Below are 13,953 nucleotides of genomic sequence, written 5' to 3'. Positions count from 1 at the left end.
TCCCTTTCATCTACAAACTGGAATATAATAAAGTCTTTAAAAAAAAATTTGTGTATTCATTTTTGGCCCTGCTGGGTCTTCGTTGCTGCCCAAGGGCTTTCTCTAGCTGCGCAATCAGGGGTCTATCCTTTAGTTGCAGTGCCCCGGGCTTCTCATTGCAGCCGCTTCCCTTGTTGTGGAACATGGGTTCTAGGGCGCGTGGACTTCAGTAGCTGTGTGCATGGGCTCCGTTGCTCCTCAGCATGTGGGATCCTCCCGGACTGGGGATGGAACCTCTGTCTCCTGCATTAGGTGGATTCTTTACCACTGAGCCACCAGGGAAGCCCCTGAAGTCTTTTTTTTTTTAAGTGCTTATTTATTTGGTTCGTTAGATCTTAGTGGCAGCATGTGGGATCTTCCTTGCGGCACGTGGGCTCTTACCTGGTTGTGGCTTGTGGCCTGGTAGTCGTCCACATGCTTAGAGGCATTGGGATTTTAGTGTCTCAGTCAGGGACTGAACCTGTGTCCCCTACACTGGAAGGCACATTCTTAAGTACTGGACCAAGGAAGTCCCCCTACCCTTTTTTTTCTTTTAAAGAAAAGCTTTATTGAGGTATAATTCATATACCATATGACTCACTCACTTAAAGTGCACAATTCTGCAGTTTTTCATCTATTCACAGAGTTGTGAAACCATCACCACAATCAGTTTTGGAACATTTTCATCACTCCAGTCAGAAACCCTGTACCATTAACCTTCATCTCCACCCCATTAGCCCCAGGCAACTGCTAATCTTTCCATATCTATCAATTCTGCCTAATCCAGATGTATTATCTACACAATATGTGGTCTGCCGGAACTGTTTTTCTTCACTTAGCATAAAGTTTATTCTTTTTAGTGGCTGAACAATATTCCATTGTATGGACACACCACATCTTGTCAGTGGCTTTTATCAGTGGGTACTTGGGATGTTTCAGCTTTGGGGATATTATGAATAATGATGCTATGAGTGAAAAGTGAAAGTGTTACTCGCTCAGCTGGGTCCGACTCTTTGTGACCCCCATGGATTTTAGCCCACCAGGCTTCTCTGTCCGTGGGATTCTCCAGACAAGAATACTGGAGTGGGTGGCCATTCCCTTTTCCAGGGGATCTTCCTGACTCAGGGATCAAACCCAGGTCTCTTGCATTGCAGGCAGATTCTTTACCACCTGAGCCACTAGAGAAGCCCAGTGACTCTGTAACAGTCTTTCAATGTACCTAATCTCATTGAGTTCTCTCTCACATGCATTTTCATGATTTATGCATGTCTCAGGAAAATCCCATGGACAGAGGAGCCTGGTAGGCTGCAGTCCTCGGGGTCACTGAGGTCGGACACGACTGAGCGACTTCACTTTCACTTTTCACTTTCATGCATTGGAGAAGGAAATGGCAACCCACTCCAGTGTTCTTGCCTGGGGAATCCCAGGGACAGGGGAGCCTAGTGGGCTGCCGTCTATGGGGTCACACAGAGTTGGACACGACTGAAGTGACTTAGCAGCAGCAGCAGTAGCAGTGTCTATAATTAGAAGTTAAGAAACATGCCACAGACCCCAGAGCTCATGATGGGCAGAGCTGGGGGAGGAGAGCTCCTTCTCCGCTCCCTGTCTAGTGCTTCTCCCTTCTAGCTCTCTCTGCCGAATATAGCACCCCAACTGGCTTTTGCCACCAGCTCCTTTAAGAAGCCAGGTAACATGATTGCATAGATCCTAAAATGGCTCTCTTGTTCTCCTTACAGATTTTCTGAATGATCCTGCTTCTTTTTCTATCTTGTCTGATTTTCTCCTGCCTGACCTTTTCCCAATTAAAAAGCTGAGGGAAAATGTCAGACTCCAAGCAAGTCACCAAGAGTAAACAGAAAGTGAGCTTCACCCCGAGTCAGGAGCCGATTCCAGCCTCAGAGGGATCCCAGGAGCCACCGCAGGAAGACTGCAACAGCAGCCCTCTGCCAAAGACCCCTAGCCAGGCTGAGCTGGCCTCCCACAAAGGACCCCAAGACACCTGCCAGCAGAGGCCCTCCCGATCACCTCTGCCACAGAATCCCCAAGGAAACCCCCTCTCGTCTGATGACGCCTCCCCAGCACGCCAAGCCAACGGGTCAGAGACTGAAGGCCCGGAGATCCCAAATACCAATGACCTGTCCGCGCCAGCCAGGCCCCAGGGCCAGCGAGCCAGAACCCTCTCCAGAGAAGACAGGAAGCAGGCACACATCAAGAGACAGCTGATGACCAACTTCATCCTGGGCTCTTTTGATGACAACTCCTCCGATGAAGATGCTGGTGCTGCCCTGTTCCGACAGTCTTCCCGGAAGGGCAGCCGGGCCAGCCTGGGGACCCTGTCCCTGGAGACTGCTCATGCCGCAGGCGAGACTGAGACCTGTGCCCCCGTTATAAGGTAACTCAGACTTTGTCCCCGTAACCAGGAGGTGCAGCGTTGCGGTGGGGTCTACACCCTTCCCTGTGCAGCCAAGCAACCGGCTATGCCAGTGCTTTGAAGGTGGCTATGTGGCAAGCAGGAGACATGAGGCTCCCCCCCCACCTTCCTTCCCTCCTCTCAAAATCATTTGTTGAGTATCTCCTGTGAGTACAGGGCTCCAGGCCAGGACATTGGCTTTCCAGAAGACTGTGGTCTAGTTGGGGCAGATGACCTTGTATGTAACAACTAGTTATAATCTAAGCAGAAAGAAGCTCAGGTTGGCAAGAGCCAAAGCAATGATGGAAACCCCAAGGGAGGGACTGTGTCCCTGCCTCCTGATGAATATTCATTTATTTGTTGATTCATCCAACAGATAATTAACAACTGTAAAACAAGTCTTCCTCCAGTGATGAAAGCAGAAACTCAAGGGAATTCCCTGGCAGTGCAGTGGTTAGAACTTGGTGCTCTCACTGCCCTGGGTATGGGTTCAATTCCTGGTCGGGGAACTAAGATCCCACCTCCAAAAAAAGAAAAAGCAGAAATTCAAATACTGTAACCACATCCATCAAGTTGATTGTTGAAAACAAACACCTATAGGTCCATCCCAGGTGGGACTGTCCCAGGGGTGCGGTCAGTGGTTTTGTTTTTTTTTCCAGTTATTTTTTTTTTTGTTTGCTTTTTATAGTGAAGTAGTGAAACTACTATTGATTTGTTTGCTGTGTCGGGTCTTCACTGTGGCATGCAGAGTCTTTTGTTGCTGCACAGACACTCTAGCTGTGGCTCGTGAATTTAGTTGTTCAGAGGCATGTGGATCTTAGTTACCTGATCAGGGATCGAACCCACATCCCCTACATTACAAGGCGGTTTCCCAACCACTGGACCACAGGGAAGTCCCACTGGCTTTGTTTCTGTTGTGACTGTTATTGGACTTTGCCACCTCCCCTCCCAAATTATGAATGGGATACAATAGTTGCAGGTAGAAAACATGGGAAATGCGGTGAGCAGAGAGCAGGAAAGAGCCTCCATCAACCACGACTCCGACAGCCTGAAAGAACCTCTGCTGTGTTCTAGCGTTGTAGCCACGTGTTCCGGGAAACACATTCACTCAGAAGGGCGATGCAGATAGTAGAGTACAGTTTATTACACCAGCGGGCCCAGGCAGAGTCTCCTCTTAGCCAAGGACCCCAACCAGTTTTTGTGAAAACCTTATATACCCTAAGTGTACGTGCCCAAACCCACCTCCCAAAATTCCCTGACAATCAAAGTTAACCTGCGATTCATGTGCCTTAAAACTTGGTAGTTAACAGTGGACAATTATCAATAGGCCTGTGGTCACACCCCAAGAAGCATAATAGAATGTATGATTCTATTCGGTTACACAGAAAATTAGGGTATTCTTTTAGCGATGGAGAGCCCTGGGGCTCTTCCTTCTGGGGGCCTGGTTTTCCAGTTGGTATGTCGTTTCCATAGATCCTGGGCATATAGCTCAAAGTCCACAGTCTGGCCCAAGATGGAGTCCTGCTTTCAAGATAGAGCCTGTTCTGTTTCCTCCTTTATTCCCCCCTCTTGATGCTCTTAACTCATAGTATGAGCATCATTCATAGGGATATATTTCTCCCTGGCTCTCCGACCGCCAATTTGGGAGAACGACACCAACCTTTGGCTTACAAAGTTCATAATATATTGTAAAATGCAGGGTCCACAGAGCAGAACTATCAAGGCAACTATAACAATGGTAAATATAGTTTTCCACCAATCACCCTTTACCCAAGATAGTACCAAAGTCCAGAAAGGAATGTTTTCATTTTACATTGCTCTTACCTGTTTTTTTTTTTTTTTTCATATCATCTAAAGCATCTGATACATTGCTAGATAAATCAGGAATATATACACAACATTCAACCTTAATTATAGCACAGGTTCCCCCTTGAACAGCTGTGAGCATGTCCAAAACCATTCTATTCTGAATTACCACTTTTGTTACTTCTGTGAAACTGGTGTTTACATAAGATGTAACCCCATGAGCTGAGTCTATTGACTGTAGGTCTGGCTTACACCAAGAGGGCAGGGAGAGATTATGATTGACAAGAGAAAGCAAAGTCTCTTTTTGTCGTCCCAGAAAAGAGCAGAGTGATTTAAAATCTTCTTGGTGGAGCGGTGACACCCACCAGGGAAGTCCATCCATCACAGACAGAGGCATAGCCCCACATACCCAACAGCTGGAGGTATTGTGAAGTCTGTGTAGGAACATGCACGTTGATGAGGCCAAGCAGCAGGAGTTGATCATGCGGCTTCATCCTGAAGGGGCTCATCCGGGATCTTCTTTTCCTTCTTCTTCTTAAGGGTGATCTTGGCCTCCCGAGGGTCAGGGGGGCCCCTCTGCGCAGTCCACTGAGCATTTTCTGGGTCTGCGTCGTTTGCTGTCTTCACCCTTGTATGATGAACCCCAGGGGCAATACCTGCAACTTTAACTGCAGTAGGGGCAGTTAGAATAACAGTGTAAGGGCCCTTCCACTGAGGGGCTAGTAAATCATGTTTCCAATCTTTGACCCATACTTGGTCACCAGGCGTAAACTTATGAATCTGTTCCCCAAGGGGGAACGGCACCCTTTCTTGTACAAACTTAGTTACCTGATTTATTACCTTACCCAGTTGTTCCATCTGCTGTGAAATCTCATCCCCTCTACCTGAGGCAAATTTGTTGACACCTGTTTTATTATGGGAGGGGGCCTCCCATACACAATTTCGTACAGAGAAGAGCCATGGGACCATGGGGTCATCCTGAGTCTGAGCAGAGCTGTCGGAAGCAAGTCCGCCCAGGAGCAGTCAGTCTCTATGAGCCACTTGGATAGTGTCTCTTTAAGTGTCCAGCTGGTTCCTTCCACCATCCCAGAACTCTGGGGCCTATATGCAGTGTGCAGTTTCCATTTTATGTTTAGTTTTGCTTACTTATTGTACTAAATCAGCTATGGAAGCCGGGCCATTGTCTGATCCAATGCTAGTAGGAGGTCCAAATCTGGGAACTATTTCCCCAAGCAGGCACTGGGCTACTTCTGATGCTCTTTCGGTCAGGGTAGGAAAAACTCCTATCCATCCCAGGAACGTACATACCATGACCAGCAGGTAATGGTAGTGTTGGTGAGGTTTCATTTCAGTGAAGTCCGCTTCCAGGTGTTCAAAAGGCAGCATGCCTTTTAGCTGAATCCCTGGAGGTTTCTGTCCATGCCGAGAGGCAGCATTGACCTGTGAGCAGGCAGTACAGTTCTGAGATTCTGTCCTGCATTAGGGAAGAGAGGCAGGGAACCAAGAAATATTTTCGAACTAGCTCTTCCAGTTTATCACGGCCTAGATGGGTCGCTTGGTGTGTTTGGCTTACCAGAGTGGGTGCCAGCTCCTCCGGTACCAATAATTGGCCACCTGGCAATTCCCACCATCCCTTTTCAGTCTTGATGGCTCCTTCTGCTTTGGCTAGTTGGTTTTGGGCTTCATTGTATTTTGGAGAGTCCAGCGTTAGCCCAGGCAGCTCCGCCAAAATGAGCTTTAATAGGGGCTTCACTTGTCACCCCCAAGCCCTCGGCTGCTTGTTTAGTGGTCTTATCTGCCAGTCTGTTCCCTGAGCCCGGGGGGTATCCTCTTTTTGACGTCCTCAGCAGTGTATGACTGCAACCCTTTCTGGTTCCCAGGCAGCATCTAATAGGGTCTTAATTTCTTCCTTATTTTTAATATCTTTTCCACTAGCTGTCAAAGGCCTCTCTCCTTATACAGAGCCCTGTAGTGTGGCAAAAGCACACCTGGAGTCTGTGTCAATGTTTGTCTTCTTCCCTTTTGACAGCTGGAGGGCCTGGATTAGAGCATATAGTTCGGCCTGTTGAGCGGACCAGTGTAATGGCAGAGAGCTAGCCTCAGCGATGGTTTCTTCCATGACAACTGCATATCCCGTCATTGTCCTTGTCTCACCAGGCTGGTGCCCTTGGTGTACAGGACCCAATCTGGGTCCGGGATTGGCTGGTCTCTCAAGTCAGGTCTGCTGGCATATTTCCTCGCAATCATGTGAGGGCCCACCTTCTCCCACAGGAAGGAGAGTGGCCGGATTCAGGGCCTGACAAGGCTCAGTAGTAACATGGGGGTTCTCACATAACAGTCCCTGGTATTGAGTAATCCGGGATGTTGACAGCCATTTATGGGGGTCCCCTTGCGGGAGAGTGTTGACCTCATGCGGGACTTTTACGAACAAATCTTGGCCCAAAGTCAGCTTGGTTGCCTCCCAGACCAGTAAGGCAACTGCAGCAACTACCCATAAGATTCCCAGCCACCCAGTGGCAACATTGTCCAGCTGATTAGAGATAAGTCACTGGTCTGTCCCAAGTTCCCATAATCTGGGACAACACTCCCATAGCCACCTTGTCCTTTTCAGTCACATAAAGAGTAAATGGCTTAGCAAGGTCTGGCAGGCCCACGGCGCGTGCTGACGTCATTGTACCGGGTTTGAGTTCTATTACCAGTGGGACTTGTTTTGCAAGCCTGGGGCGGTGGGTGGAGGTGGGGGTTGTCTTCTGCCCAGATCTCAGGGAATTGTTGAGTCAACTTTCTCTCTCAACTGTTTAGCCCGTCCAGTTTCCCTTCCCGGAGATCGTGCAACCTCCATTCATCTTGAGGGGTTACCGAGAGGAAGAGTAAATAGGTGGCTGAGCCCACTCGAACAGTGGGCCTTTCGTGGGGCGAAAGGTCACTTGTGCCCCCAATTTAGACAGCAAGTCTCTTCCTAACAAAGGTACTGGGCATTCAGAGATGTTTAAAAATTCCTGAGTCACTTGGTGCCCCCCCATCTGACATTTTCGGGGTAGGCTTGAGATACAAAGGCTGCATTTATCACCATCTGAGACCCAGCAGTCTCTGGCTGGGTCTATAGGCCTCGCACAGTCTTTTTGGAGAACTCAGAGGGTGATTCGCTTTCCCTTAGAATCACATCTGGAGGGTTTTGCAATACTCGTAGCTTTTCGGGCCCCCATCTTGAGACCTTGTAAAATAGCCGCCTGGTATCTCTTGAGGTGGCCCCTCCCTCCTCTGTGTTACAGTCCCCACTGGGCCTCTCGTCAGGGTGGCTGGTTCTGCCCACCGCAGCGGGTTTGCAGTACCCTCAGGTGCCATCGCTCTTTACCATTTTCTGGCCTTAGTTAGGATCCTGTGTCTCTCCTCAGTGCTGAAGAGGGAGACGAGTAGTTGGATTATGTCATCCGATGCAGGGCAGTGGGTTCGAAAAATAGTCTCCATTAGCCTAATCTGGTAATAATAGGCTACGGTGGAGCTACTGGTGGTGGCCGTCTGTCCCCTGAACCGGAGGCTGCTGTAACTCTCTGAGGGGCATTTGTAGTGGGGGCCCTTTCCTCTGGCTCCTTAGAGGAGCGCAGCCTCTGTTTGATTCTGGTGTCTCCTTTCCCCTTCCTGTCAGTACTCACTGGGAGAGGAGAGGCGGGTATAGCTTGGGTGGTTTGGCTGGAGCCAGATCCTGGAAGTGTTGGCTAGAGGCTTCTACCACCGGGATCAGAGCCTGCCGAGGTGGCAGCTCTATGACCTCTGGGAGACCTGGCGGAGGAGCAGCGGCTGCTGCAGGAACTTCACCTGGCCCTGGGTCGGGTGTTAAGGCGGCCTCCGGTCCTGGTGGAGCACTGGGTGGCGGGCGCATCATCGTCCAGTATGGGGGAGGGCAGGTCATCCTCGTCCAAATCCTGCCTGATCCCAGAGGGAGAAGGGGGATCGGGATCCGCATGTCTTCACCTGCCAGTCAGCATGGCCGAACCAGAACACCAGGTGGTCCAAGACTGTTTCTCCCTTAGAGTCTGTTCTGCCTTGGTGGGCTTGATCAGGTGTGGATGAAAACACAGATGGGTTAAATATCCCATGTCCCAGGCCATCTCTGGAAAAGCCAATTCATACTCACTTATGTATCCCCCTCCTTCTAGCCTGACAATTCTGAGGGGGTCAAGAATTTCACAGCAGAGAGGACACCTCCTAGGGGAGTGTAGAATACGAGCACACAAAGACCAAGTTTCTTCTCCTAAAAATCCCCTGGCGATTGCTTGGTAATAATTTTCCCCGAGACGGCGTGCACACACCTCCTGAATGACCTTCACAAATTTCCTTCCTAAGCCCTAGCACGCTCATCGACCTGTGCGCCAAGCAATTGCTGCCACCTGCCTATTCCAGGCTCCTGTGGGTCTGTGCCCCTTCTAATCCCTCCCAGAGGGGTGATCAGGCCCCCTCTTCCACCCTGCCGGGTGGGTTCCTCCTCACCTGAGCGCTCAGTTCCCCTGCTGCCATCCACTACCTGCTAACGTGAGAGGTCCGGGCCTTGAGAAGCAGAATCCTTCCAGAAGGGTGGGGCGCCTTCCTCCCTCTAGAAGATTCAAGCCACAAGGCCTCGGAGTAGTCCCAAATTGGACTTGTCTCCTCAAAGTGAGGAGTTTCCTGGGCAGTGAACCAAATGTTGTAGCCACGCGTTCCGGGAAACAAACTCACTCAGAAGGACAATGCAGATATTGGAGTGCAGTTTATTACACCTGCGGGCCCAGGGCAGAGTCTCCTCTTCGCCAAGGACCCCAACCAGTTTTTGTGAAAACCTTATATACCCTAAGTGTATAAGGGTCCCTGAATAGTCTGAACACAGGAAAAAGAAAGATGCAATCAAAGTTAACCCGTGATTCATATGCCTTAAGCCTAGATAGTTGGTGCTGCTGCTGCTGCTGCTAAGTCGCTTCAGTCGTGTCCGACTCTGTGCGACCCCATAGACGGCAGCCCACCAAGCTCCCCCGTCCCTGGGATTCTCCAGGCAAGAACACTGGAGTGGGGTGCCATTTCCTTCTCCAGTGCATGAAAGGGAAAAGTGAAAGTGAAGTTGCTCAGTCGTGTTCCACTTTTAGCGACCCCATGGACTGCAGCCTTCTAGGCTCCTCCGTCCATGGGATTTTCCATGCAAGAGTACTGGAGTGGGGTGCCCACAGTGCACAATTATCAATAGGCTTGTGGTCATACCCCATTAAGCATAATAGAATGTACGATTCTATTCGATTACACAGAAAATTAGGGTATTCTTTTAGCGATGGAGAGCCCTGGGGCTCTTCCTTCTGGGGGCCTGGTTTTCCAGTTGGTGTGTCGTTTCCATAGTTACTGGGCATATAGCTCAAAGTCCACAGTCCAGCCCAAGATGGAGTCCTGCTTTCAAGATAGAGCCTGTTCTGTTTCCTCCTTCACTTTTAAGCACATCATGTGTATACACTGTCAAATGAGGGAAAGCTGGATGAGGAGACAGCCTCTTCCATAGGCACCATGTTTCTGGTGAGCTTAACTTTTAACCCTGGTTACTGGAAGTGAGAAAGAAAATATTCCCTAACTGATGATCTTTAGGGGAAGGCAGTTTTGAGTTTCTGGAGAGGTTAAAGAAACGGCCAGACTTCAGAGCTGAGCTCTACTCTGGTTCTGTCACCCTCCACTGCGTGACCCTGGACGGGGTGCAGCAGCTGTCCTGGCCCCAGTGCTGCATCTGTAAAATTAAACAGGATAATGTTTATAAAGTATGCAGAGTCTGGTACACAGTAGGTGCTTAATAAGAAGTAGATTCCTCCCCAGCCCCTTTCCCACCAGCACCCACTTCAGCCAGCACTCAAATTTACCCAGAACTTACCTACTTCTACCTATAGTTTATGCAAATTACCCATTTATCCTTCATAAACACGGTACAATGCTGGCAATGGATCCCTATTTTACAGATGAGAAAACTGAGGCTCTGAGAGGTGAAATAAATACTACTCAGCTTTAAAAAAACAATGAAACAGGGACTTCCCTGGTGGTCCAGTGGCTAAGACTCAGCCCTCTCAATGCAGGGGGTCTGGGTTCGATCCCTGCTCAGGGAACTAGATCACGAATGCCATAACTAAGATCCAATGCAGCAAAATAAATAAAATAAATTTTAAAAAATAATGAAATAAGCCCATTTGCAGCAACATGGATGGACCTAGAGATAACCATATTAAGTGAAGTAAGTCAGACAGAAAAAAGACAAATATCTTATGATATCACTTATATGTGGAATCTAAAAAAAAAAGGATACAAATGAACTTACAAAACAGAAACGGACTCATAGACATGGAAAACAAACTTATGGTTACCAAAAGGGATAGCAGGGGAGGATATAAGTTAGAAGTTTGAGATTAACATATATGTGTCTGCAAAGAGCTGGACAAGATATATATATGTGTGTGTGTGTGTGTGTGTGTATGCATACACGCAAAGTGCTGGACACAACTGAAGCAACATAGCACTCACGCATGCTATATATTTAAAATAGATAAACAAGGACCTACTATATAGCACAGAGAATAATTCAATATCTTGTAATAACCTATAAAGGAAACAGATCTGAAAAAGTATATGTGTATAACTGAATCACTTTGGTGTACAAAAAACTAACACAACACTGTAAATCGACTATGAAAATGTCAGCCACTCAGGCATATCCAACTCTTTGCGACTCTATGATTGTAGCCTGCCAGGCTTCTCTGTCCATGGGATTCTCCAGGCGAGAATACTGGAGTGGGTTGCCATTCCCTTCTGTAGGGGATCTTCCCAACCTAGGGGTTGAACCCAGGTCTCTTGCATTGCAGGCAGATTCTTTACCATCTGAGCCATCAGGGAAATTATACCTCAATTTTAAAAAATGGTTTAAAAAAGAGGCAAAGTACCTTTTCTAAAATCACACAGCTCAGAAGTGGCAGAGCCAGGTTTCAGGGCCAGGTCTGCTAGACAGCAGGACTCAGGTTCTATTGTATCACAGTGTGTTCTCCGGTAATCTCCAATATCCTCTCCCCTCCAGACCCCGTTCTTTCCCTCATTGTGGCAATTTCAGCAGGGATTAGGGAAAAGCAGTTTATTAAACCAAGTTACTCAAATGGATAAGCATCAGACATTGTTAGACCTGGATGTCCAATGAGCTGGTTCTAAGCGACTTCTAAGGAAGAAGGATGGAGAGATGCATTTAGCACAATGGTTCCAGCAGGAAATAAGATAGAATATCCTAGCAGGAAGATTGGAAATGTGCAAATAAATAGGTAAACTGCTAAGTTAGTTTCCAAGTGTGTTCAATGCCAGGAAGGAAACAGGGTACAGAATAAATACCCATGGGGATCTATTTTAGAGAAATGTGGTCAGGTCAGGTAAGAGCTCTTAGAGGAGGCAACTTTCAAGCCAAACCAGAACAGTCCAATAGAACTTTCTGCCAGGTTGGTTCTGGAATATTCCAGAACTCCGCTGTTCAGTATGGCAGCCATTCAGCACTTGAAGTGTGCCTGGTGTGACTAAAGGACTGAATTTTATTTATTTTTTTATGGCCTCATGATGCAGCTTTGGGATCTCAGTTCCCCAGTCAGGGATTGAGCCTGCACCCTTAGCACACTGGACTGTCAGGGAATTCCCAGAACTGAGTTTTTAATTTAAGTTTTAATGAACTTAAATAGCCTCCTGTGGCTGGCGGCTGTTGCTTTGGATGGCACAGACCCAGCCCTCCTGGACAAAAGGAAAACAACTGTGTGGATTCCTCCTGGGCTCCCCTCCTGTCCCTTTCCTTTTGGGTTCATCTCAGGCCAAGAGTTGGAACCTGACCTTTCCTTGGACTTGAAAACAGTTCCCCTAAGGGTCGGAATCTCATGCAACCATTTGAAACAGAGCTGATGAGAACGTTACATGATGTAGCAAAATAGTTCCTTACTTATTATACTGTGAAATGAAGGTTATGGGGCAATCCCATGGGTTCGTGACAAGCAGCAAAGTGGTTAGTACACAATGGACCTTGGCTAAGATCCTAGGTTCAAAGCCACCTCTTACTAGCATGTTACCCTAATGTTCCCACATTGGGAATGCATGTGTGGATTGAGTGGAATGGGGCAGGCTCAGGATCATACAACTGAGTCCTAAAATTTAAAGTTATGAAACTTAAGTTTATAAACTGGCTGTGAATGTACTTATCAAAACCTGCCTTGCATAGATGCCCAGTTATTTTTGGTCTTCATTTATCCCACTTTGTGTGAATATTTATGCCTTCTTCTGGTGAAATATTAACACCATAATGTGTCATATAAGGCTTACCTTCCTAAAAAAAATTCCCCAATTCCAAAATACATTGGGCCCTGGGGATTTCTGGTGAGGGATTGTGGACATGTGTGTGTAGTATGCTTAGAATATTTACTGGTGCATAGTAAGCACAAAAAACGTTCGAGGGAATTCCCTGGTGGTCCAATGGTTAGTACTCAACTCTTTCACTGCCAAGGTATGGGTTTGATCCCTGGTTGGTAAACTGAGATCCCACAAGCCATGTGTTGTGGCAAAAAAAAAAAAAAAAAAGAAAGAAAGAAACTGCTCATTCTTAATAAGTGTGTGTGTCTGAAGAGACTAAGCAGTGTCTCCAAATAGTAATCATTGTCTTTGTGTGGTACAATTATGGGTCATTTATATCTTCTTCTACATTTTCTTTCTGCTGAAAATATTGTTATAAGACGTTTTAATGATGTTTACTCACAAAACAGTATAAAAGTGATGGGGAGGAGAAAGCGAACCAGTCATTTCACTACATATATAAGAAGCTGAAGCCCAGAAAGGTTCCGGGGTCTCCCCGAGGCCTCCCAGCATAGGCTGGGAAGACCCCCAAAGCCATTCAAACCCAGACCCTCAGCAGATGCAGATCAGAAAGTGGTCTTCGAACTCCCAGTGTTGATGCTTCCGCTTAACCTGGGCCCCAGGAAAGGCACCTCCAGCCTCCTTCTAACTTGTTCTTTCCATTAATGGGAAGAGTTGTGCTGTGCTGTGCTTAGTCGCTTCAGTCATGTCCAACTCTGTGCGACCCCATGGACTGTAGCCCACCAGGCTCCTCTGTCCATGGGGATTCTTCAGGCAAGAATACTGGAGTTGCTATGCTCTCCTCCAGGGGATCTTCCCAACCCAGAGATCAAACCCAGGTCTCCCGCATTGCAGGCAGACTCTTTAGCATCTGAGCCACTAGGGAAGCCCAATGGGAAGAGTTAGGAGATAGTATTACCAACCAGGGTTATTGGCCTTTCTCAATCAATAGAAACTGACTAGAGGCCAGACAAGAAGTTCAGGCAAGGCTTTATTGGGGCTGAAGTGCCGGCAGCCGCTGCCGGCTGCAGGAGGGAGAGAAAACAAGTAACAGGTTCCTTTGTTTGCTCCCCCAGGAGGGGGGCGAACTCATTCCTTATGTGGGGGGAGGGTAGAGGTGTGTCCAGGGGTCAGGTTGGAGAGGTGGCTTAGGTGGTCTGCCCAGCCCTCTGTGGGGTTGTGTGCAGGGGGCATGCATAATACCCTGCTTTTAATCCTGACACCCACTTTTTGCTCCCAGCTCTTCAGAAATGGCAGCTGGGTGTTATTGTCTTTTTGTATCTGAGGAGCCTGGCAGGCTACAGTCCATGGGGTTGTAAAGAATAGGACAAGACTGAGCATGCACACTGTTTATTTTTAAT

At 47.9% G+C, this 13,953-nt stretch overlaps 1 protein-coding gene across 3 annotated transcripts in view; it reads left to right on the top strand.

The window, feature by feature from the left end:
• The window catches only part of ACACB (acetyl-CoA carboxylase beta), a 115,794-nt gene that overhangs the window by 16,436 nt on the left and 85,405 nt on the right, over positions 1 to 13,953 (top strand). For all 3 annotated transcript variants that reach the window (XM_061385113.1, XM_061385114.1, XM_061385118.1), the window contains exon 2: positions 1,755 to 2,410. In XM_061385113.1, the coding sequence (XP_061241097.1) occupies positions 1,839 to 2,410 (572 nt within the window). In that variant the 5' untranslated portion in view covers positions 1,755 to 1,838. The remainder of the gene's footprint in view (positions 1 to 1,754; positions 2,411 to 13,953) is intronic.

This window comes from Bos javanicus, chromosome 17 (assembly GCF_032452875.1).
Source record: "Bos javanicus breed banteng chromosome 17, ARS-OSU_banteng_1.0, whole genome shotgun sequence".
In the NCBI taxonomy this organism is placed as follows: Eukaryota; Metazoa; Chordata; class Mammalia; order Artiodactyla; family Bovidae; genus Bos; species Bos javanicus.
This window is presented reverse-complemented; position numbering and strand designations above follow the sequence as displayed.